Genomic DNA, 25851 nt, shown 5'->3' with positions numbered 1-25851 from the left:
TTGTAAGCAGGAGAGCAGAGGAGTCTCAATACCTGCTGTTACAAGGGAAACAGTGGTACAAGATGGCGAAAGGAGACAGTCTGTAGCAACAGTCCATCTGAATTTTGAAAACTACTTTTTTTCATTTTTGAGATTTCTTTTTATTTTTACAAGGAAGGATCCTTTAGTAGTTCTTTAAATTAGGATCAGTCAATACTACCTTAGTCTTTGTACATTTAAATGTGTTTGATTTTACATTTCTTTTTGAGTGGCAAGTTTATCAGGTTACAAAAGTTTAGGCTAACTTAATTTCACTCGGTGTGTTAGCAGAATTACGTGTTTTATTGCTTTCTATCGTCTCGCTGGTGAAATACCTACTGTTTCCCAGTTGTTATTCCTCTCTAAATATTAGGATATCTTCATGTTTTATAATTTTACTTTATATATCTGTATTGCTTAGAATCTTCTGTATACTTTTTTGACCAAAGCATTAGGATCTTTGTTTGGTTCTGAAAAATGTTCAGCCACCATCTTTGATACATAGCATCCTGGCACTTACTTGCATTCCTATATTCTGGAATTTCTATCGGATTTATATTTAAGTCTTATTCCTTCCTCTGTTTCCTTTCTCTTTTTATTTATTTTTTTTTTAAATTTGGATTTTGGCAAACTCAGCATTCTTTTCCAATTCACCAGTGTTCTCTTGAGTTACATATAATGTGGTATTAGACACATGCTGAGTGCTGTTTCTTCTGTTCTTTTCCAGGGTATACCCTTGCCTTGTCCCTGGGCATATTTTGAAACAAATATGTTCAAGGCTTAATAGATTTCTCCTCCTCCTCCTCTTCTTCCTCTTCCTCCTCCTCTTCCTCCCCTGCTTCTTAAAAAAAAATACAAAGAATAAAGTTTCGTTATGGAACTTTTCAAACCAAATTAGTTTTTGTTGTTCCTCCCTCCACTCCTCCCTTCCCTCTCTGTCTGTCCATATCACCTTCATGCTTGTATGTCATGTATGTCCTTTTGCACACATCCCCCACTCTACCTACCTAACACCTCTTGTTCCCCTCTGATGGGCTCCTGGTTTTGATAGATTACTTAATAGTAGCTCAGGGTCAGTGGTTAAGGATGTGCTGGCTGCTCTTCCAGAGGACCTGGATTCAATTTCTGGTGCTCACAAGCAGCCCACAGCCATCTGCAACTCCAGCTTCAGGAGATCTGATCCCTTCTTCTGGCCTCCACACCCTTCAGATGTCTTCATGGAGCACAGACATACAGATAGGCAGAACCGCCCATACACATAACAAAAAAATTATTTTAAAAATTGGCCTTAAATTTAATAATTTTATGTCCTGTTGGGTGATTTTTTTCACTGTCCTATCTCCTGTTGGGTGATTTTGTTCACTGTCCTATCTTTGTATAGACCCTCCCCTCGCCCCCAAAGTTGTAGAATTTGTTTGGTAGATTTATTTAGAGTGTGAGGAGATTTTTATTCTGACCTCACGTTCACCCTGACCACTGGCCTGCTTCCTACTATTTGTGTCGACGGATTGCAGCCTTACTGGGTGGTTTACTCTAGGTTGGAGTCTGGACTTGAATTTATCGTTTCTTGGGGCAATGTTGAGGTTGTGAGTAGTAAATAAGTCAGGGAGGACATATTCCCAGAGAGTGCGATGTGTGCCTCAGATCCTTACTGGACTGTATTGGTGATTTTGTGTATTTAGACATCTGAGTCCCAAGTGATATAGTAACACAAGATATCCACATTCATGTTCTTATGTACTTAGCCATGATTTATCCTAACTGAAAAGACTTGGCTGTTCATTTCTTTGAAATTTGACCTTCCACAGAGTCAAAGCTTTTAGAACGTTACAAGAAGCTCTCAAGTGTAACTATGAACACTGGCAAATCTGGGAAAACTACATCCTCACCAGCACTGACGTCGGGGAGTTTGGGGAGGCCATCAAAGCTTACCACCGGCTCCTGGACCTGCGAGACAAATACAAAGATGTTCAGGTAGGAGTCACACTTGGTTGTTTTAGTTTGGGTTCTGGACTGAACCTCTATGGTGTATGTTGTTTTCTTTCCTATGAAGCACATGAAGTATATATAAACAGCATTTTAGTTCTTTAGTTAGTCTTTCCAGTTACACATCTGGCGTTTTGATGTTGAGTGTCCTGATGCCATCACACACAGTATTGCTGCCGCTCAGCTGTGCCGATCTGACGTACCGTTTACATGCATACTGTCCGTGTGCAGACATGAAATAGAAAGGGCTTTGCATTACTCACTACTTTGGGATATCCCTGCCCTCTGGTTTGTAGTAGTGGGAGTAGATTCTGTATGAATTCATGCAGTGTTTGCTGCGTGCTTTCCGAGGGTTGTTTATAACACTTAAAGAGATGGTCAGGCTGGAGGGACGGCTCAGCGGTTAGAGCGCCGGCTGCTCTTCCAGAGTCCTGAGTTCAATTCCCAGCACCACATGGTGGCTCACAACCATCTGTAATGGGATCTGATGCCCTCTTCTGGTGTGTCTGAAGACAGCTACAGTGAACTTACATACATGAAATAAATAAATAAATCTTTAAAAAAAAAAAGAGATGGTCATTTTGGTTAGATGAAGTTATTATTAAAGAGAGTATTGGAGATTGCATCGCCATGTTTGCTGTCTAATAGAATTGAATAAACAAGACCTTTGGGGCTGAATTATAATAGAAGATGGTGTACAAAAGAGAAAATTCTCAAGGGTTTATGGCTTATGAAGTGAGAAGTCTGGAAAACTACTTAACTCTTCAGGTCTTGTAACAGTTAACATATGCTATTTAAAATGATTGATTAGAAATTATAAAGACAATATAGAACACACACAAATGCCACATCAACATATGATAATGCCTTGCAGATCTCATGAGGTACATACCTCAGTTCCAAACAGAGCTTATCACAGTCCTGTGTTAATGCCCTGTTTGGCTCATATATGTGTCTTGAAAGCACAGCTGTGTCACTGGCCAAGTTAACTTTAAGTCTTGGGTTTACTGGGAAAATGGATAACTTCAAGTTAAACTACCCACATGGTGGAAGAGAGGTCTGAACTTTCTGTTGGTTCTCCTTCTCTTTCTCTTCCTCCACCATCTTTTCTTTGTAAATGTCCATTGTAGAAAGAAGGGATTGCATTTTAGATATAGTAGTTGCTTTAAATGCAAGGCTGTGTGAAGTCAGTCTGACCCCATTTTTCTGCCGTCGTTTGTTTCTCTTCTGTCATTCATCCACGTTCTTTCTGGTGTGAGTGGGATTGCTCTTCTAGTCTGTCTGTCCCCTCAACCCTCAGTGATCCATCTATCCACGAAGGACTGTTAACATTGGCTCTATGGCTTGATTTTGAGGATCCAGGAAAAGCCCTGATCATCCATTCATGCTTGACACTGAGTGGTTAGTTCTATAAAGAGAATCTAGCCCAGTCTAGAGCTTTCTCTTGTAATAGAGTAGGAGCTGGACTTGTGTGGCGGGTGGTATGTAAGCACAAAAGGTGGGAACCTTTTCTGTGTTCTCTGCCACTCACCCTTCCCTGCTTTCTAAGGAGCATGGTGGGCAGGTTAGATGGAATGTGGTAAAGTAATGACTGAAAGCTGGCTGTGTTAGATACTATTTTGGTCCTTTGCATGTATTAGCTCATTTAATAATTCTCACCACAGCTGTGTGGCATACATTTGTGCTATTGTAGGATATATGTGACACTGGAATGTATGTGTATATATGTCTCCACTCCCTGTCACTTAATTTGAAAGGAACTGATGGTTTAGATAAAATAGCCTTCTAAAGGTTATTTTGAAAAGGCATGTCTTTTGTGTTATAAGAGTTATGGAGTCACTGTGGTAATGCTGGTCTCCATTGACTGTGCTCTACTAATTATGCTAATTAACTAATTAAACAGAGATAAGGATTGCAGAAAAAGGCAAGAAAATACAGAACTGGTGTTCAGAAAGAAGCAGGTTCTGTCTGGATGGCTCCTGTCTCTTGCCAGTGTAGTATCTGAGTAGGATTGGCGGGCTTGTATTTCTTTCTAACCTGTCACAGGGCTGGGGCCTCCTCCCTCTCCCACAGGAAGAAACAACTTGTTATTGGTGTGTGTGAGTGTTGGTGTGCCGTGGTTGTGAGTGTGTGGGTGAGAGGAAACGGGAGTCACAGTGTCAGGATTTAACAAAAGCACTCTTGAGAGTAGTTATTGGATTCTAAAGATAAAACTCCTGAGTTGTTTACTTGGCATGTTCTATATCAAATCAAAATCCCTGAAATTATAAAAACATTTACTTAGACATACTTCCGGAACCTTTCTCAAGCAGCAGTAAAAGGACTCAAGAAGCATATTTAGGGGCATCTTTAAGCATGTTTCAGAAAAAGAACAAAAATCCTAACCATAACCATTCGTGTTTCCCAGCACAAACTGATGTGCTTTAACTCATCCTGTGGTGCTGAGGACTGAACCCGGGACAGGAACTCAGCCACTCAGCCACATCTCAGCTTTTATCTCCAGTGGGGTTTTCAAGCACGTTTTAGTGGTCATATTAATAACTTTTCACTGCTCTAGTCATAGAGGTTTCTTTCTTTTCATGGGGGTTAGGGTGGGAGTCTACATAGCTCTGGCTGTCCTGTAACTCACTATGTAGACCAGGCTAGCCTTGAACCAGCCTCCTGAGTGTTGGGCAGCTGAATTGTGTTGGTTTCTGTTTACAATTTTCTAATCCTATGTGTGTCTTAGCTCATTGTCTTATGTGAGCTTCTTTGAAAGTTTAGTTTGCTGTCTAAATAAAATTATTATACTTTATTTACACTCATGGCCAGTTAACGTTTTAAATTCTTTTTTCTCATTATTCCTTTCTTCCTTTGTGTAAAACAAACTTTCTCTCATACAGTGACTTTTTCCTAAGTATGAATATTTTAAAATTTATTTTTATTGTATGGTATTTTGCTTGCATGTATGTCTGGGTACACGTATGCAGTCCCATGTAGGCTAGAAGATGGCATTGGATCCCCTGGAACTGGAGTTTCAGAGAGCAGTTAGTCTCCATGTGGCTTCTGGGAATTGAGCTTGGGTCCTCTGGAAGAGCAACCAGTGCGCTTAATCACTAAGCCCTCTCTCCAATCCATAAGCATGAATATTTTAATACCTTTAAATTAGTTTCACCCCAAGTTGAATGATTTTTAGAGTAGCCAAGGGTAGCCTTTGGGTTTTTAAGATAGCCCTCCTGCAGTCCCACTAAGTGCTCTGGAGACAAAGCGGTTCTGTGAAATGTGCATGAAGCATGTTGAGAACTGCCATGCTCTGCAGGTGTCACAGGTGAGATATGTTGGCTTGATATGCACATTTGGACCACTGGAGAGACAGTCGTTTCTGATAAGCTGTACTTTAGGACACTTGGAGAGTGTCATTTCTAGATAGCCAGCAACTGCTTAGTCCAGGCTGCCCTCATGAGCATCTTAGAGAGTCTCAGACATTCAGCTGCAGAAATAATGTGAGACGACCCTGTCTCTTTTTGCATCTTGGGGAAGCCCTGTGAAGGAATGGCGCTCTGTAGAATATCATGCCACTCTCATGCTCTGGTGAGTTTCTGCAGCCGTGGCAGGGTCACTTTGCAGTGCCTGAGTTATCTCGGGCACAGAGTCCTTGTGAGTAGCAGTGGCTGTGTAGCCCAGGACACACTGCCAGCATGCACGGCAGCAGCCAGTGTCTGTTCCTCCCTGTGTCCTCTTGGTAGCCTTGTAGATATGGCTTATAGTGACTTAATTTTTTCACATAGTGAGTATATAAAGTGTATACATTTATATTTATTTTAATATAGACAATGATATAAACTAGAGAGAGATTATCTTGTTTTTTTTTTTTTTTTTTTTTGGTTCTTTTTTTTCGGAGCTGGGGACCGAACCCAGGGCCTTGTGCTTCCTAGGTAAGCACTCTACCACTGAGCTAAATCCCCAGCCCCGTTTTTTTTTGTTTTTTTTTTTTTTTCCTCCTGGTTTTTGTAAATGGAATAAGTGGATGGGTGTATTAGCTGTATGAATTGTTGTTTTCTTCATTCTTAATTTTGAGTGAAGTATAGATTGGTAAAACCTGGGAACAGCATTCTATAATGACACTACTTTTCTAACCTCTGTACTTTATATCATCTGTGTTGACATACATACTCTTACTTAGTGGTCATTGAGCCTGATTTTGTGCTCACAACTAGTCTTCATTCAGTTTCCAGGTTTCTGTTGTAGTGAAGTGAGCAGCACAAATCCTTGTGCAGATGCTGCTGCCCTCGGGCACGTTCTGTGGTCTGCATTTCTTCCTGGTCTCTTGTTTTTAGTCTTAGTCTGGTAAGATGACAATGGCTTGGAAGAGGAACTTGAGTTTTATATAGTAACATCTTATTTGTTTGGGGGAGGAACACATATTGAGTGCTCTTGCCACTTAACACAGATTATCTTCACAGAGCACGCAGTCCTAGGAGTGGACACTGAAGATTGTCCAAGGTGCAGGCTATTGCAGTGAGGGCCAGAAAATGGATATCGTTAGTGGGAATTGAAGGATAGAGTCACGTGGACATGTGCCTTGGTGTCTGAGGGAAGACTTATGTGAAGTATGTTTCCTCATTAGATTGAGATGCATGTGAATTGTTTCTAATAAAGTTTTCTTAGTTGAGGTATAAGTTACTTGTAATAAAACATGGAGACTTTTTAGCATCATACATCGACTGTCATATATTCTATATAACCCGACTGCCTTTTTTTTTTTCTTTTTTTTGTAAATGAGGACCGAACCCAGGGCCTTGCGCTTGCTAGGCAAGCGCTGTACCTCTGAGCTAAATCCCCAACCCCCCGACTGCCATTTTTGTCACTGCAAAGTCCTCTTATGTCTCATTTTAGTCAGCTGAGCTACCATGCTTTCCCCAACTAAGAAACAACCTTGAGATTTCTGTCACCACAGTTCATGTCACCTTTCTCGAGTATCCCATAGCTATCCTGTAGCTGCGTGTCAATGGTATTCTTTGTGTAGATTTCTATTTGATATTTTCTTTGGAATCATGAAAAGGTACTATTGATGGGCAGCAGGGCAGGTTGCCAACCAAATTAAAGTCTGAGAATAAATGATGATTGAGTATTATCTGAGAGAAAGAGAGAGGAAACAGATCCACTTTGTATAAATTACAGCTTTGGAAAATAGATGCTATCTCTGTTTTACTGGAGGAGCCTGAAGCTCAGCAGGGCGAGCTAATAAAGTTGATGCGTTTTAGCTGACAGGCAGTAGAGGGCAGGAAGCTGGGGCTGGAGATCTGGGATGTGTGTGTGTGCGTGTGTGTGTGTGTGTGTGTGTGTGTGTGTGTGTGTGTCTGTGTCTGTGTCTGTGTGTGCGCGTGCGTGTGTGTGTATGCATGCATATGCATGTGCGCGTGTGTTTGTGTGTGTATGCATGTGTGTATGCATGTGTGTGTATGCATGCATGTGTGTATGTGTATGCATGTGTGTGCATGGGCGTGTGTGCGTGCATGAGTGCATGTGTGTGTGTGTATGTGAATGTGTGTGTGTATGCATGTGTGTGTGTGCACGTGTGTGTCCACATAGATGTATGCACACACGTGCCTGTGGAGGCCAAGGGTCCTGTGTTAGTTGTCTCCTTCAGTGGTTTATCACCTTATTTTCTGAGAGGTCTCTCACTGAACTGGAACCCGTGTACTTGGCAAGCATAGACAGCCAGTGAGCCCCAGCCATCCTCCTGTCTCTGCCTCCCTGGTGCTAGGATTATAGGCCCACACCAGCACTCCTGGTACGAGGGTGCTGCAGATCAAACTGAGGGCTTCATGCTTTCAAGCAAGCGAATCATTGACTGAGCCGTCTTCCTAGCACTGCTCCATCCCAACTTGTTAGAGTTTTGCTGTTATTGAGAAGGAATACAAAGCAGTTTCTGTCTTTTCTTCCTAAGGAGGCTTTGGAAGCCAAGAGTTAGGTTATCAGTACAGGAAAAAGCATCTTACTTGGAGATCTCCAAGTAGAGCAGAGTTGGGCAAACAGTGGGGTGGGAAATTCCTTCATCTCTGGCCTGAAGCCCTCCTGGAAGTTTTTGTAACAGGACCCAAGGTAGTCCTATTCCTTCCTGCTCTGAAGACCTCCAGCATTCAGAGGGCTGAACTCTGTGCAGCGGGCCAAGACTGTGATGAGATTTGGCTGAGGACTTCAAGGTTAGTGTGTTAGAGGAGGAGATGGAAATGCTCTTTTGCCAAGACTGGCCAGCATTTGTTTATGTTAGAATTGCTTCTCTGTTATGTGTGAGGCCTTATCTCTTCCAGGATCAGTGTGGTTCCCACAGTCATGCACTTAGTACGTTCCTCAAGCGTGGTCTGGGATAGAGGTGTGACATAAACATCGAGGATTAAACTGAAAACCAGCCCTTCTGCCAGCCAAGAAGCCTACATCTGCAAAACTGAGCAGCTGGGAATGGGGTGCGGCCCTGTATTCCAAGTACTGAGGAGGCTGAGGCAGACGGATCACAGTGTGAGGCCAGCCCAAGCCATTTAACACAACCTAACAAAATGCACACAGATGAGGGGCAAATTATGACATTCTCAGGATTTAAACTCCAGGGATTTGTCACCACAAGCCTACCCTGCAGGAGGTTCTGACAGGAGTGTTGAGTGTTTGGATGAAATCAAAATGTACTGAATACAGTACATCTGTACAGTACAGTACAGATGGCTCAGCCTGGATATAGGCTACATGCCACACTAGGCACTGTGCATAAGCATTGTTCTAGTAAGTTTGTAGCACTACTCTTTGTTTTCCACATGGTTTATCTACAGTTGGTTTGTCTGTACAGTTTGTAATTAGTGTGTTTGAAGAATTTGGTCTGCATGTCAGGCACACGGTATGTAAAGACAGCCTGTTGACAGAAACATTAGGAAGAGGCACACGTGCAGTTACGGCAGCAAATGTCAGATGCCCGAGGTACTGTGTAAACCTGAACTGTGCCTTCCGTGTTTTCCTCCAGTGCACTTTCTAGATGAGCTTAAGTCTCAAATTAGTCTCAACAGATTTGAAAGGAATATTTTATAAGTATCTTCTCTGAACACCACAGGGTGAAATTAGAAATAGAAGCAAAACAAAACAAACAAACAACAACAACCAAAAAAAACCACCCAAAAGTAAATCCCAGATTTACAGAACTGTGAAAAGTCAAGAACATGCTCTTAAATACTCGGCTGTGGTGGTTTGAATGAGAATGGCCTTTTAGGTTTGACTGCTTGACACCAGGGAATGCCAGCCCTTGGAAGGATTAGGAGGTGTGGCTTTGTTGAAGGATGAACATTTCAAGCTCATGCCAGACCCAGTATCTATCTCTTTCTCTCCCTGGTGTCTATGGGTCTGGATGTAGAACTCTCGGCTACTACTTCAGCACCATGCCTGCCTGAGTGCTGCCATGTTCCCCACCATGAGAACTGAGTAAACCTCTGAAAGCTGTCAGCGGGCCCCAGTTAATTGCTTTTTTTTATAAGAGTTGCCGTGGTCATGGTGTCTCTTCATAGCCATAGAACACTTTGTAAGATTAAGGAAAAAATCAGAAAGTATTCAAAGACAAAATGGAAACACATTAGGTCTTAGGAGATACTTAGAAGCCCTGATAAGTTGGACATTTATGGCTACCTGGATATTCATTTTAAAACAGAGGAAAGATTTCAGGTCAGCACCTGATTGTTTTGTTTGCTCTTTGGAGACAGAGTCTCTCCATGTATCCTTGACTGTTCTGGAACTTACTATTTAGAATAGTCTAGCCTAAGGTCACAGAAGTCCACCAGCCTCTGCTTCCCCAGTCATGTGCCTTATCAGCTGTCTTATACCTTAAGAAATTACTCGATAAAGAAAAGCAAACAAAACCAAGGCTAGCAGAACCAGGGAAACAATGACTTTTAGAAAAGGTGAGTGAGACAGAGAGTGGAAACGGTAGTTTATTTTAATAACAGCAGTGTCAAAGATTTAGGTGGAGAAACTAAGGCAGGGAAATGGGAGCACTGTTAGCAATCGTAGAAGTAACCCAGCTGTGAGAGAGCACTGGGGCCAGTGTTTGCCAGCAGGTAAGTTAACCTAAACGAATGACTATGAAGACAGGTCACAAAAGAGAAAAGATGTGACTACATCCGTAACTAGTATGCACAGAATCAACAATATCAGATGTCATCTCTCACTGGAACCTAGAACCTAGTGCCTTCAAACCTCTAAACATCTAAACAAACTGAGCTTTTATAAGGGCAGCATAATCTTGATATCAAAGCTAGACATAGGAAAGAAAAATGTAGACCTAAATGTCTTCTGAACAGTTCTGTAAAAAATACTTAATAAAATATTGCCAAGCCAATTTCATATCATATTATAGTGGTAGAGAACACTACCAAGTGAGACTTAATCCTGAAATGTAAGCATCACTTAGCATATGTAAATTGATGTAATACATTAATAGAACAAGCATCAAATACGTGCAGAATCATCCAACTGCTACAGAAAAGGTTTTTCAATGAAATTCAAGGCCGTTTCTTAGTAAAAGTGTCCAACAAATGAGAACCAGAAGGAAACCGCACCAGTTCAGCAAAGGCACATGAGGGAAAGCCACAGTGATCGGTGTTCTTAGTGGTGAGGTCTAGACACTGCTTCCTAAGATCAGATGCCCACTGCCACTTTCTCATAATAGCCAGGGTTGTTTTCAGCATAATTAGACAAGAAAAGCAAACAAATGAATCCATAGAAAGGGACAAAGTCAAAGTATATATTCACCAATTACAAGATCTTGCTTACAGAATTACATAAAGATTACATAAAAGCCATTAGAACTAACTAAATTAAGGAAAGTAACAATACAAAGTTAACCATGCCTTAAATATACAGTATCCTATTTTCCTGATTTTTTTTTTTTTTAATGTCAACTCCATAGGACCAACAGCCATTGGAAAGAAGAAACATGCAGTCCTAGCTTTCCTTGGAGCTAGCTATGTAGATCAGACTGGCCTCAAACTCACAGAGATGAATGAAACGTAACACTTAGGCTTTTTCTTTTGTGCTTTCCTATCTTTGCCTCCCCCCACTGCCTCCCCAGTTCTTCCTCCTCTGCTTACTTGTCACATGAGTGCATTGCATTGCTTAGGAGAGTGTCCTTTCTACTTTTGTATTGTAGTAAAAACTCGCGTTTGCCATCTCAAGTGTTCTTAGGTGTAGAGTGGTATGAGGTGCCTCAGTCAATTTGATCAATCTCCACCACCTTGGGAACCCCTTCATCATCATATGAAAGTGGAGTTCCAGTCTGTGAAATAGCCCCTTCTCAGCTCAGCTGTCCTCTCTGTGCTGCTAGCTCTGGCTCTCAGGACCTGTCCTCTTTCTCACAGTGTGCTCAAGACTCACTGAGGTTGGGTAGTGTTGTCATCGTCTCCTATCTTATTTTTTAAAGATTTATTTATTTATTATATATGATGAGTACATTGTAGCTGTCTTCAGTCACACCAGAAGAGGGCATTGGATTCCATTACAGATAGATGTGAGCCACCATGCGGTTGCTGGGATTTGAACTCAGGACCCCTGGAAGAGCAGTCAGTGCTCTTAACCACTGAGCCATCTCTCCAGCCCCCATTTCCAGTCTTAGGGCTGGACGATTCCATCACACAACATTCTGCATTTCTGTTCACACAACATTCTGCATTTCTGTTCATCCCACGTGTGCACCGTGTTTTTTCTCTTCAAGGCTGACTCAGTGGTCAGGGAAACAAGATGGTGGCACAGTGGTCAACCTTGTTTCTCCTGGGAGCACTCTGGATAGGGCACTTGATCTCTGTCAAGAGCCTCAGCACCTTGTGCTGGAGGGCGGGTACCGGGGTCTCAGAACTGCCTACTTGGCTTTTGAGCTTCATAGCTACATGGCTTTAGCCATGGGACGGCAGGAACGCCCTTCTTCACTTTAATGACAACTTGGAAAAAAATTGAATGTGATATGATTGATTTAGATAATTTTATTTCTCTGTCCCATATTTATCACAATAAGCAACATTATTGTCGTTTTAATTTTTAAAGCATCCAGGCTTCAAATTTTTATTTACATTGCTTAACGATGCACCAAATGAACTCCAAACGGACTAAGTGTATGCCAAACACTGTGTCTTCTAGAAAATTAGGAATAGAAGAGAGTGCTGACTAAAGTTCTTGAACCCTGAGGCAGTAAAGGAAAACCAGAAGGAATCTTTATGACCGTATTAAAAAAACATGTGACAAATATTTGTTACAAATAAGAAAGGCAAAAAGCTAAAAATGTCTTTATGATATAAAGAGTTAACATCTGTTATAAGAATGAAGGGAACGGAAAGTGGAATTCACAAACAGGTTCCAGTAAACATGAAAATTTAGTACAGGAGAATGACACATTTTAAAATCTGTAGGATAAGAATAGAACATTCTATATGTTCAAAGTAGTTGGCCAGACATTAAGCCTGAAAACTTAAGTTCTGCCTCACTCTATAAGCCAGGATAAGTTCTGATGGGTAAAATGTTTAAATTGGAATTCGAAGGAGAATAATGATGTTGTGTGTGAGTGTGGACTTGGGGGTTAGGCAGCCTGAGTGTGGCTCCTGTCTGTCCGTAAGTCTCTGGCTTCATGACCTTGGGCAGGCTTAATTAACCATTCATGCCTCAGCTTCCTACTCTATAGATGACAAAGCCTCTTCCTGTCATGAGGGTTAAATGAATTGATACATGCAGTGGGTGTGGCCTGGTGCACACAAGTGCATCTAAGTGTGGTTGTTTTCGTGGTCGTCATCAGAGAGGTAAAACTGTAAAAGCATTACAGGAAAATGTGATGGATACTTTTATGAGTTTGGGGGTGGACGAAATACAATCATGAGATCATGACAGATTAATAGATTCGCTCTTTGCACCTTCACACAGGGAAGTACTTCTGAACAATGGGTGAAGTATGGGGTCACCAGCCATATGGGAGGACAGCTGGGGAGGCTGACATTGTTTCCTTGCCTCCTGCACTAACGCCAGGCCTGCCCAGTGCCTGGGAAGAGCTTATTTGAACATTTTCCACACTGTCTGGTTCTCCTTAGAGCGACTGTGTGAGTTCTCCTGGGCTGATGGAACAAATTTTCATAAATTTGGTGTCTTATATAGAAATGTATTCTCTTGACCCGCGGATCCCGGCCCGCAGCAGCTCTCTGCTCCCAGACCCCGTGAGAGAGAGACCCAACCGCCTGGTCAGGTGGGCACTCCTGAGGCTGCAGAGCGGAAGAGACCACCAACACTGCTCACCCCTGCCCACATCCCTGGCCCAAGAGGAAACTGTATAAGGCCTCTGGGCTCCCGTGGGGGAGGGCCCAGGAGCGGTAGGACCCCTGCCTGAGACACCGCCGGAACCTGAAGGAAACAGACCGGATAAACAGTTCTCTGCACCCAAATCCCGTGGGAGGGAGAGCTAAACCTTCAGAGAGGCAGACAAGCCTGGGAAACCAGAAGAGACTGCTCTCTGCACACACATCTCGGACGCCAGAGGAAAACACCAAAGACCATCTGGAACCCTGGTGCACTGAAGCTCCCGGAAAGGGCGGCACAGGTCTTCCTGGTTGCTGCCGCTGCAGAGAGCCCCTGGGCAGCACCCCACGAGCGAACTTGAGCCTCAGGACCACAGGTAAGACCAACTTTTCTGCTGCAAGAAAGCTGCCTGGTGAACTCAAGACACAGGCCCACAGGAACAGCTGAAGACCTGTAGAGAGGAAAAACTACACGCCCGAAAGCAGAACACTCTGTCCCCATAACTGACTGAAAGAAAACAGGAAAACAGGTCTACAGCACTCCTGACACACAGGCTTATAGGACAGTCTAGCCACTGTCAGAAATAGCAGAACAAAGTAACACTAGAGATAATCTAATGGCGAGAGGCAAGCGTAGGAACCCAAGCAACAGAAACCAAGACTACATGGCATCATCGGAGCCCAATTCTCCCACCAAAACAAACATGGAATATCCAAACACACCAGAAAAGCAAGATCTAGTTTCAAAATCATATTTTTTTTTTTTGGTTCTTTTTTTCGGAGCTGGGGACGGAACCCAGGGCCTTGCGCTTCCTAGGTAAGCGCTCTACCACTGAACTAAATTCCCAGCCCCTCAAAATCATATTTGATCATGATGCTGGAGGACTTCAAGAAAGACGTGAAGAACTCCCTTAGGGAAACACAGGAAAACATTGATAAACAAGTAGAAGCCTACAGAGAGGAATCGCAAAAATCCCTGAAAGAATCGCAAAAATCCCTGAAAGAATTCCAGGAAAACACAATCAAACAGTTGAAGGAATTAAAAATGGAAATAGAAGCAATCAAGAAAGAACACATGGAAACAACCCTGGATATAGAAAACCAAAAGAAGAGACAAGGAGCTGGAGATACAAGCTTCACCAACAGAATACAAGAGATGGAAGAGAGAATCTCAGGAGCAGAAGATTCCATAGAAATCATTGACTCAACTGTCAAAGATAATGTAAAGCAGAAAAAGCTACTGGTCCAAAACATACAGGAAATCCAGGACTCAATGAGAAGATCAAACCTAAGGATAATAGGTATAGAAGAGAGTGAAGACTCCCAGCTCAAAGGACCAGTAAATATCTTCAACAAAATCATAGAAGAAAACTTCCCTAACCTAAAAAAAGAGATACCCATAGGCATACAAGAAGCCTACAGAACTCCAAATAGACTGGACCAGAAAAGAAACACCTCCCGTCACATAATAGTCAAAACACCAAACGCACAAAATAAAGAAAGAATATTAAAAGCAGTAAGGGAAAAAGGTCAAGTAACATATAAAGGCAGACCTATCAGAATCACACCAGACTTCTCGCCAGAAACTATGAAGGCCAGAAGATCCTGGACTGATGTCATACAGACCCTAAGAGAACACAAATGCCAGCCCAGGTTACTGTATCCTGCAAAACTCTCAATTAACATAGATGGAGGGTTGGGGATTTGGCTCAGTGGCAGAGCACTTACCTAGGAAGCGCAAGGCCCTGGGTTTGGTCCCCAGCTCCGAAAAAAAGAACCAAAAAAAAAAAAAAAAAAAAAAAAAAAACATAGATGGAGAAACCAAGATATTCCATGACAAAACCAAATTTACACAATATCTTTCTACAAATCCAGCACTACAAAGGATAATAAATGGTAAAGCCCAACATAAGGAGGCAAGCTATACCCTAGAAGAAGCAAGAAACTAATCGTCTTGGCAACAAAACAAAGAGAGTGAAAGCACACAAACATAACCTCACATCCAAATATGAATATAACGGGAAGCAATAATCACTATTCCTTAATATCTCTCAACATCAATGGCCTCAACTCCCCAATAAAAAGACATAGACTAACAAACTGGATACGCAACGAGGACCCTGCATTCTGCTGCCTACAGGAAAGACACCTTAGAGACAAAGACAGACACTACCTCAGAGTGAAAGGCTAGAAAACAACTTTTCAAGCAAATGGTCAGAAGAAGCAAGCTGGAGTAGCCATTCTAATATCAAATAAAATCAATTTTCAACTAAAAGTCATCAAAAAAGATAAGGAAGGACACCTCATATTCATCAAAGGAAAAATCCACCAAGATGAACTCTCAATCCTAAATATCTATGCCCCAAATACAAGGGCACCTACATACGTAAAAGAAACCTTACTAAAGCTCAAAACACACATTGCACCTCACACAAAAATAGTGGGAGATTTCAACACCCCACTCTCATCAATGGACAGATCATGGAAACAGAAATTAAACAGAGACGTAGACAGACTAAGAGAAGTCATGAGCCAAATGGACTTAACAGATATTTATAGAACATTCTATCCTAAAGCAAAAGGATATACCTTCTTCTCAGCTCCTCATGGTACGTTCTCCAAAATTGACCAGATAATTGGTCAAAAAACGGGCCTCAACAGGTACAGAAAGATAGAAATAATCCCATGCGTGCTATCGGACCACCACGGCCTAAAACTGGTCTTCAATAACAATAAGGGAAGAATGCCCACATATACGTGGAAATTGAACAATGCTCTACTCAATGATAACCTGGTCAAGGAAGAAATAAAGAAAGAAATTAAAGACTTTTTAGAATTTAATGAAAATGAAGGTACAACATACCCAAACTTATGGGACACAATGAAAGCTGTGCTAAGAGGAAAACTCATAGCGCTGAGTGCCTGCAGAAAGAAACAGGAAAGAGTATATGTCAGCAGCTTGACAGCACACCTAAAAGCTCTAGAACAAAAAGAAGCAAATACACCCAGGAGGAGTAGAAGGCAGGAAATAATCAAACTCAGAGCTGAAATCAACCAAGTAGAAACAAAAAGGACCATAGAGAGAATCAACAGAACCAAAAGTTGGTTCTTTGAGAAAATCAACAAGATAGATAAACCCTTAGCCAGACTAACGAGAGGACACAGAGAGTGTGTCCAAATTAACAAAATCAGAAATGAAAAGGGAGACATAACTACAGATTCAGAGGAAATTCAAAAAATCATCAGATCTTACTATAAAAACCTATATTCAAAAATGGGGAGGGGAACACCCATAAAGAAGGGGAGGGGGGGAGGGGGATGTTTGTCCGGAAACCAGGAAAGGGAATAACACTCGAAATGTATATAAGAAATACTCAAGTTAATAAAAAAAACAAAAACAAAAAACTGCAGCGGCTGCAGGATTGGCTCTGCACCTGTGCGTGCAGTGACTCCTGTGATGTAAGGAGAGCACCTGCCCTCGTTGCTGCTGCCTGGCACCTCCCAGACACTCTCACATGTACATGGAGGATGACCCATCTCCTGCTCTGGATCCAGTTGCTCTTGATTGGTACTGGAAAATGATGCCTTACTGTTCAAAGTGTAGTCTGCAGTCCCTAAATATCACCCACCGCCTGAGAGCTTGTTGGGAATGTAAACTCCCATTCTCCCAAAGCTGGGCAAGCACTTGCATATAGGAATCTGTATTTCCAACAAGTTCCCAGTGCTGGCAGCTCGTGGACCACAGTAAGCAGTAGGGTTCTAGAGTCTTCTCAGGCTGGTTCTTTAGATGGTTCTGTGTGCCCCCAGTTCAAGGAGTAGAAGATTAAGGATGCCTTTTACAGGTTCCCAGGGACTCTGCCTTAAGATACACAGCCTAATGTAACCATGGCAGAGGGTTCTTGTTGTGTTATAACCTATTTAACCACCATCCAGTGTTCTAAACTCTGTGGTACAATTTGAGAACATGGTATTCCAGAAAGTTGCTAAGTGGACTTGGAGAGGGAGGGGGGAGAGATTTGATGCCAGCATCTTAGTAGCTTATCATTGGGCATTGAGCAATGATAGAATGATGTCACCACAGTGCAGAGGACAGTTTATGAGTGCTAAAGTAAGATAGCAGAGGCTGGACGAAGGATTCATGGGGAATCAAATCTGCTGCACTTGGCAGAACAGTGCGAGAGAGGAGGGGAGGGGGAGAGGGAGAGAGAGAGAAGTAGGCTGATGCTCACATTACTAACTGCAAACAGGAGTCACCGTGAGACTACAAGGAAGGAAAGGCTGTGGGACCTGCTTCCCACTTCAAGGTGGTGTGAGGTGTTGATGGAACTGCCTACCAGGAAGTGTCCTGGGTTCCAGAGAGAATGCTAGCTGAAGCTTGTAAAGCTTGTCTTTGAAGCTCTGAGTGGGGGTCAGCTCTTCAGAGAGAGTCTGCCAAGTGAGAAGAGACGAGCTGCAGACAAAAAGAGCCCTCTGAGGGGCCTGACAGAGAACATCTAGTCAGCATGTGATTCTAGAGTGTCAGGGGTGGCTTGACTTATTCCACTCTGAATATTTGTAATAATAGCAGCCAAATACAGCCACGTTATTCAGTATCTGATGGCAGAGTGGGGCCCTGGGTTTCTTGTTACTATTTGATGGCTGCTAGCTCACTATGTTCTTTTGTGCATTTTTAAAGGTCCTTAAAATTCTGGTCAGGGCAGTGGTTAATGGTATGGCTGACCGGAGTGGAGATATTGCCTCCAGCCTCAAAGGCAAGCTGCAGGAGTTGTTCGGCAGAGTCACTTCAAGGGTGACGAATGACGGAGAAGTCTGGAGACTGTATGCCCAAGTACATGGGAATGGGCAGAGTGAGAAGCCTGCTGAGAATGACAAGGTCAGTGCTGGGCCTCTGTCTGTCCTGGGCCTCTGTCTTTGCTACCACAGGTAAAGTAGATCTGCTTTTTTGAGTGAAGAATAAGATCAATAATCTGAAACATAAAACGAATATGCTTAAATTCTGTCTCTGTGTGTGTGTGTGTGTGTGTGTGTGTGTGTGTGTGTGTGTACATACATGTGAACACGTGTATGAGAGAGCAGCCTCAGGTGATGTTTCTCAGGCACCATCTACCTTCTTTGGGTACTGGTTTGTAATTTATCAAGAGAGCCCAGGGGACCCCAAGGATTCTCTACCTCCCCAGTACTGGAGTTACAAGCACATGCTATGACAGTTTTTGGGTTTTTGTTTTGGTTTGGTTTTTTAAACACGTGGTTCTAGGGATTGAACACAGGTCCTTGTGCTAACAAGGCACTTACTTTATTGACTGAACCATCTTCCAGCCTTCAAATTCAGTATTCAGCACTTTGAATTATGGCCATGCTAAGACTTACAACAATCATCATTTTACATATCATGAGTTTCCTGCTGCCGTCATTCTGTTTCCTGCAGGAGGGTCTCTGTATCATGGGAGGGATTTGCACTGATATGAGGCTACAAAAGGGAAACCCTAACCAGGAGGATGGGAGCAGGAAACTGCAAGTGCTTGACACTGCAGAGACACCGCCCTTCCTGCAAGGCAATAGGTTGTCAGTCCCACTCGATGTGTGCTGTTAGCCTCTTGTTTTCAAGCTCAGAGGAGCCCAGAATATACAAAGTCGGAATCGTTACTTTGTGTTCTTTTCAAAATATCAATCGCAAATCAAATGTACTTGTGTGGGTTTGGAATTAGTCATGGTACAGCTAATCTGTGGGATTCTTAGTTCTCCTGTCCTTCTGTCTGCACAGCTGGCTTCTACTGTGGCCTTGTCAGCCCTCAGAACACAAATTTCACACACGTTCGCGCGCGCGCGCACGCGCGCGCGCACACACACACACACACACACACACACACACACACACACACACACACACTCCTGCTTTCCATCACACACGTACACATGTGCACACTCCTGCTTTATATCCCCCCATTGCTTCCTGACTTTGTGCTCTTCTGAAAATAAGAACACTGTTACCTGTGAGCTCTCTATCGAGACGTAAGATGTCTGTGAAGTTCTATACTGTTAGCCAGTCCATACGGTTCCCCAAGCTCACACGTCTCAACGGCATCTCTCAGCCTGATGATCGAGGAACTCTTCACACTTCCTGCAGGTTTCCAAGCCTGGCCTTCATAGTTTCCTAGTTCTGGGAAAGGTGGTCCAGATACATCCTTGGTTTTTTTCTAAAGACTTATTTATTGTATGTGAGTACACTGTTGCTCTCTTCAGACACACCAGAAGAGGGCATCAGGTCTCATTACAGATGGTCGTGAGCCACCATGTGGTTGCTGGGAATTGAACTCAGGACCTCTGGAAGAGCAACCAGTGCTCTTAACCGCTGAGCCATGTCTCCAGCCCCACCTTGGGTTCTTGAGGTTGTTTGTTGCTTTTGGATGTGCGTCCTCCCCGTCTTTGATGATGATTACGGAGACTCGGCCTCACAGCGCACGCAGATGCTGTTTTGAGTTTGGAATTAGTTCCATATGACTTCCAGGAAACGGTTTGAAATGTGAATGCTCCTTGTTGTTCTGAACGCTGTTCTTTTTTGTTTCCTAGGCATTCCAGTATCTCTCAAAGGCGTACAAGTGCGACACACAGTCCGGTTGTTGGGAGAAAGATGCTACAGCATTTAAGGAAGTTGTTCAAAGAGCCATAGGACTGGCGCATGGTACTTGACACCCATATGTATTCAATGCATTCTTCACTGATAAATAGCATTGGTCAGAAGTCAGGTTCCCGTGCAGGTACTTCCTGACTCCGTCAGCACATGGGCTTTGCTGTGTCTCATCCGGAAGCATTTGCAGAACACTTCAGTGCAGGGCAGTGAGACAGGTCAGCGGCTTAAACACTGCCTGACCGGTGACAGAGCTAACAGGACGTTAGACAGTGGAGCATTTTCTTTTTTCTCGGAGCTGGGGACCGAACCCAGGGCCTTGCGCTTCCTAGGTAAGCACTCTACCACTGAGCTAAATCCCCAGCCCCAAGTGGAGCATTTTCTACTGAGAAACCTTTACTCCACACAGTTCTTGTTGATTATGTTGTTGTATTAAGGAAAATCATGAACGTCTCCTTAACTCATCTCCTAAAGATAGGCATTATATTTTGTATTTTTGTATATGTCATAGCTTTTCATACAATGCTAAATATCCAGAGGTCTACATGTTTCCATGATTTTTTTTGCACTTCTGTTTATAAATTAAGACTATCTTTAGGTAATTTAGAGTCTATAATTTGAACCTTACCATATAATAAAACCTTACCTCCAGTGAAATTTGTTCACTTGTTAGATAAACATAGTGCAGGCATAGACCACTCTTGCATTATCAGAAACACTAAACTCAGTGGTGCATTGTTATGTGACATTTGAATGTGGGTGTGTTATGCCCCGGGAGTAGAATCCCAGTGAATTAATAAAGGGCATAGAGTCACAAATCTGTCAGCCCCCTGTTCTCAGCCTAACCTTTACTGCCCAGATGGGGACAGCAAATAGAAGCCAGCAAGCGACAGTGAGAAGGGCAGAGCTCTGGGACCAGGGACACTAAAACTCCAGGACCACCTTTACCAAGTGCTTGCTGGGTGACACTGGCTCCGTGATTTAATGTCTCTGGGCCTCTGTTTGTTTGTAGTCAAAATTGAGAGAATACCTGCCTGTTGTGTTAGGAAGTGTCCACAAGAGCCCTTCACTAACAGGATTTTACATGTCCCACCCCCACCCTGTTCCTTTTGAACTAGAGGATCTGGTCCATATGATAAGGGACTCAAGGAGAGACATGTGAGAGATGGGGATAAAGTTTAACTGCCTGTAAAGAAGTCATAGAACATTCAGCTTGTTCAGAATGGGCTTAGGAGTTAATAATTCTTCTCGTGGCCTTTCAGATCTTTGACTGGAAGAATGTTAGGGTCCAGTTTCCTGGACCACCGAGGGCTTACAGAGAAGGTGGAAGGCTGAACCCAGGGGCTGGAAGGTAGAAAGAAAGCCTGGAGTAGTTACACGAGAAGGCTGTTTGGGGGGCTTGCTGCAATTCTGTGCTCTGTGCTAGCCAAAGGGGCTTCAGTCCCTTGGCCTTTATGGGTGTGGTATTATGTGTGGGGAGCCCCCACAGATGTGCACAAGTATGTGTGCATACTTAGCAGGGTGGGACTTACTCTGAAGAATGTCTTATCTACTTCAGTTTGCCCTCTGTAAACATCTCTGAACCCAGCTCTGTGATGGTCAGACAGACCCAGATAGTTCCTGCATTACTGAGTGTTGGCTTTAAACCTGTCTGCCAAAACTGCAGGCTGGAGAAATACTCCAGAAAACCATCGTCTGGCACAGATCTTATGTCACTTCCTCCCCTTTTTTGTCTTTCTCCCTGACACTGTGTCTTTACCCTATCCTTTGAAAAGGAAACATGGTGCTTTAGAAATCCTGGTGCCAGTTGTAATGCCAGGGGAAGCCTTGCCAGGGGCTGAGACAGCAGGGCAGTGCTGGACTACAGACCTCTGCCTAGGTGCTGTGCCCTTGTGCTACTCCCAGCCTCAGGAGCGCAGCCTCTCCAGTCTCTGCCACTCTCTCCTCTCTCTCCCAACCACCCCAACCGCTGTCTCTGATGTGCTTTGGAAGTGAGATTGGGATGGGGGCCAGAAGAAAATGTGTCCTTTTTGCTTTATTCTTGTTTTCTTCTGCAAGATGAAAATTATTTATTTCTTTTTTTAAGATGAATTTTATTTATTTATTCATTTATTTATTTATTTTACTTACTTACTTACTTACTTACTTACTTACTTACTTACTTACTTACTTACTGAAGACAGGGTCTTTCCTTGTAGTCTTGTCTGACCTGAAACTCAGTCACTGTGTAGACCAGGCTGGCCTCAAACCCAGAGAGATCCTCCTGGGATCTGCCTCTCCAGTTCTGGGATTAAAGACCACCACACCTGGCTTTAAAAATAGATGAATTTTTAAAATAGAGGAACTACAGATATTTCTAGAATAAGTTACTAGGCATTAAGCAAACTGTGTAACTCTTCTGTGGTGACAGCAACGCCTCCCTACTGAGAAAGAGTTCCAGTAGCTGAGTGACTGGGTCCTAGTGTGCATCCAGTGTGAGGCTTGGTGAAGTGTAATTGTTATTCTGAGATAGAAACATCAAACCTGGTTCTTGCCGGCCACAGGCATCCATTAGGATCAAAGCTGTTGGCCAGGCCACAGGTTGTTTCTTCTGATTGCCTAGAGTGTGCAGTTGTGGTCTGTGACACTGTAGTTTTAGAACAGGATCTGCAGTTTAGTGGACATAATTTTAAAACAATCTATTGTTTTATGTGTATGAGTGTTTTTCTTGTGTGTATGTCATGCACATGTGTGGAGCGCCTGCAGTCTAGACGAGGGCATTGGATCCCCTGGGACTGGGTTCTAGATAGTGTGAACTACCGTCTGGGTACTGGGAATTGAACTCAGGTCCTCTAGAACATCATTAAGTGCTCTTAATCTCTGAATCATCTCTTTGGGTCATGAACATAGTTTTTTCTTTCTTTTTTCCCCTCTTTTATTGAATTTTTAAATTTACATTTCAAATGTTATCCCCTTTCCTGGTTTCCCCTCCAGAAACCTTCTATCTCCCCCTGCTTCTATGAGGGTGCTCTCCCCCGCCCACCTCCCTACCTTAACATTCCCCCACTGGGGCATTGAGCCTTCACAGAACCTAGGACTTCTCTTCCCACTGATGCCTAACAAGGCCATCCTCATGAACATAATTTTAAGAAACAGAGATCTAAAACAATGTGCAGAGAGCTACAGTTGTTCTTATAAGACATCAACAGCCAGTCCTCCTCCAGAGAGGAATAGGCTCCCTTCAGAATTCTGTCTCAGAGAAACAGGGTCCCAGAATGCCAGAGGCAGAGTCTGTAGGGATGAGCGATGCCCTCAGTGCTGATGCCAGAGGTGGGTCTCGATCCCGGGTGCCTGGCCATGGTTATACTCCCTGATGAAGACATGCAGACTGTTGGAGCCAGTTCTCCTACAATGCTATAAAATTTGGGTATTAAAAATGCAGCAAGCTTGTGAGCTTGGCACCTGTGTTGTGCCACTTTACTGAGCCAGTCCGATCAGCAGCCACAAGTCCTCCTTAGTGACTTGGGACCATGGACAGCCCTCTGAGATGTCTGTTTTTGTCCTCTGTGTGCCTTGCTTTCAGTGAGGCTTTGTTTATTTGCTTGCCTAATTCACTAGTGTGTGTGCATGTATATGTGTGGGTATGTGTATGTACATGTGTGTGGGATCCCTGCTGATGTAAATCATCCGACTGCACCCGCATTTTTCAGAATTCTCCTCAGCAGTGCTCTACATAGGATGAAGGATGAAGGACTGAGTGTAACACAGTGGTAGATGAGTGTTTGCTCAGCATGCACAGCCTGGGCTTGATTTCCCAGTACTGCCAAGGAGAAGAAAGTGAAGGGGAAGGAGTCAGGAGTACAAACTTCTAAAACTGATTATTGTAACTTCTTCTTAGTAAACAGCTGCTTTTTGATCTTGTAGATGACCAGTTCTAATGCTTTCCCTATGTTTACCTTGCAGTGGCTATAAAATGCAGTGAGAGCAAGTCCAGTCCCCAGGAAGCTATACAAGCACTTTCTTCAGTCCGGCTCAATTTACGTGGCTTGTTATCCAAAGCAAAGGTAAGAAGGACCTGCGGGCTCACTGGAACCGTGTGGTGAGGTCATCAGCCGCAGGTCACTGCTGCTGAAGAAAATAAATACGTAAAAGGCAACTGAATTGCACTTTACAAAGTGAAAGTGAGCAGAGATCACTGTTAGAGCCAGCCAGGCCCAGTCAGCACAGGCTTGCCTTCTGTCGCCTGCCTAGAGATGTCAGGAAATGAGCTCCTAGAGCTGTTCCCCCACCTCCCATTGCCCAGGAAAACAGTCAGTACAAGCATGTGCTCAAAGACTGTGCATCTCTAGGAAATTAAGCAGCCTCCACTCGTAGGTCGTTCAGGGCAGCCCCTCTCAGACGCAGCAGCATCTCTGCCCTCAGCACCTCACGTGTACAGGTCACAGCCAAGCGTGGCCTGAGGGCTGCACGGGGAGCACACTGATGCTCGGCAGATCACCCCTTCTTTCTGGGCCTCGGTTTCCTCTGCTCCTGCTCGCTTCACCGAGAAGGAATGCAGGATGCTGGGAGTTGTAAGCACTGGGTGATGCCTGGTTCAGAAATCTGCCATGTGTCTTCAGGTTCTTGGCCTAAACGATGTCCTCTCTACTCAGCACATGCCGCGATGTTTCCGTCAGTCTGTTAGGATGTGTTATTGAACAATACAAATCTACTCAATTTGGATGAAAAGGATGTATAACAAGCCAAATAAATTATATGCCACAGTGAGACAGATGTCTACTGTATGTGCGTGTGTGCAAATTGCCCATTTATGCTCATAAAATCTTGAAGCTGGTTTTCCTGACTCACCAGGCATGCACAGTAAATAGAATTCATTGAAACACTATTGTATAATACTGACAAAAGCAGTCAACATTTAAGTACAGAGCAGAGATTTGAACCCAAGGCCCTGGGTCCTCTGGGCAAGTGCTCTACCAGTGAACTGTAGGTGGAGACTCTTGAGTCTGTAAGTTCTGGCACACGGTTAGGAACTGTACCTTGCTGGGGTCTGAGCGGACGCTGCATTGCTGCTGCACAGCTGCAGGGGCATCGTGCAGAGAGCACTGGGATTCCAGACTGCTGTCCTGACTCAATCGTGTCTGTGTTGCTTGGAAGAAATTCTCACTGTGGATGGCCGTACTGTTTTTGCATTGCAGCAGAATTTTACGGACGTAGTGAGTGGAGACGTCTCGGGAGAGCTAGCCAGTGAGATAGCAGCTATGAGAGCTCTGGAGGCCGAGCTGCAGGACCTCAGCAACCAGCTTCGAAACCGGTACTGACTGAGAATCAGCTTGTGGCCGTCACTTATGTCGTCTCCAATTCCTCCAGTACCTGTAGATGAAACACCAGATGCCAATTTTTAAAATAAATTTGTTTGCCGGCAAACGTATTTATTTTGTGACATTCTCGGATGTTTGGACTTGAGAAAATCATTCAACCGAAAGATTGTTGTATCTTTGTCTGGTCATTGGAGAGTTCAGGGTTGCACTCTTGAAGGATCTGGCACGAGGCGGCCAGCACAGGCTCACCCTTGCTCAGCCTCACGTGAGCGAGTCATTCTTTGGAAAAACTTCATATAAATGAGGTGGGGGGAGGGCGCCAGATAGCACAAGCTTGTGGACTCATTAGCTTGTCTCCATTATGGTCCAAAAATGATAAAGAGTGGACTTGGCACTGGGATCTTGTGTTTGTGTCACAGACACGGGCTTAGCTAAGTTGGAAGTGTTCGTGTGGTTTAACTTCCAAATCGAGAAACGGCAAGAAAAGGAGGGATACGCCCACATTACGACTCTACCATTAACCACTAGGAAACTGGCTGTTAGCTCCTCATGGTATAACTGCCAGGCCCAAAGACGTTGTTTAATAAGCTTGTTGTGGGTAAGGACAGCTAGAAATGATGCCATATAACAAGATGCCGACTGA

The 25851-nt window shown here is 43.6% G+C and overlaps 1 protein-coding gene across 10 annotated transcripts in view; it reads left to right on the top strand.

Annotated features, from left to right (window-relative positions):
* The window catches only part of Ttc27 (tetratricopeptide repeat domain 27), a 143530-nt gene extending 118212 nt beyond the window's left edge, over positions 1-25318 (top strand). For 2 of the 10 annotated variants that reach the window (NM_001106706.1, XM_087552495.1), the window contains 5 exon segments: positions 1827-1992; positions 17962-18159; positions 19854-19965; positions 23854-23954; positions 25086-25318. In NM_001106706.1, coding sequence (NP_001100176.1) covers positions 1827-1992; positions 17962-18159; positions 19854-19965; positions 23854-23954; positions 25086-25208 — 700 coding nt within the window. In that variant the 3' untranslated portion in view covers positions 25209-25318. 10 annotated transcript variants of the gene reach the window in all.
* Positions 25319-25851: the final 533 nt, after the last annotated feature.

The sequence above is a fragment of the Rattus norvegicus genome, chromosome 6 (assembly GCF_021556685.1).
Source record: "Rattus norvegicus strain SHRSP/BbbUtx chromosome 6, alternate assembly SHRSP_T2T, whole genome shotgun sequence".
NCBI classification, from domain to species: Eukaryota; Metazoa; Chordata; class Mammalia; order Rodentia; family Muridae; genus Rattus; species Rattus norvegicus.
The sequence above is the reverse complement of the archived record's forward strand: the minus strand, read 5'-3'. Positions and strand labels throughout refer to the sequence as shown.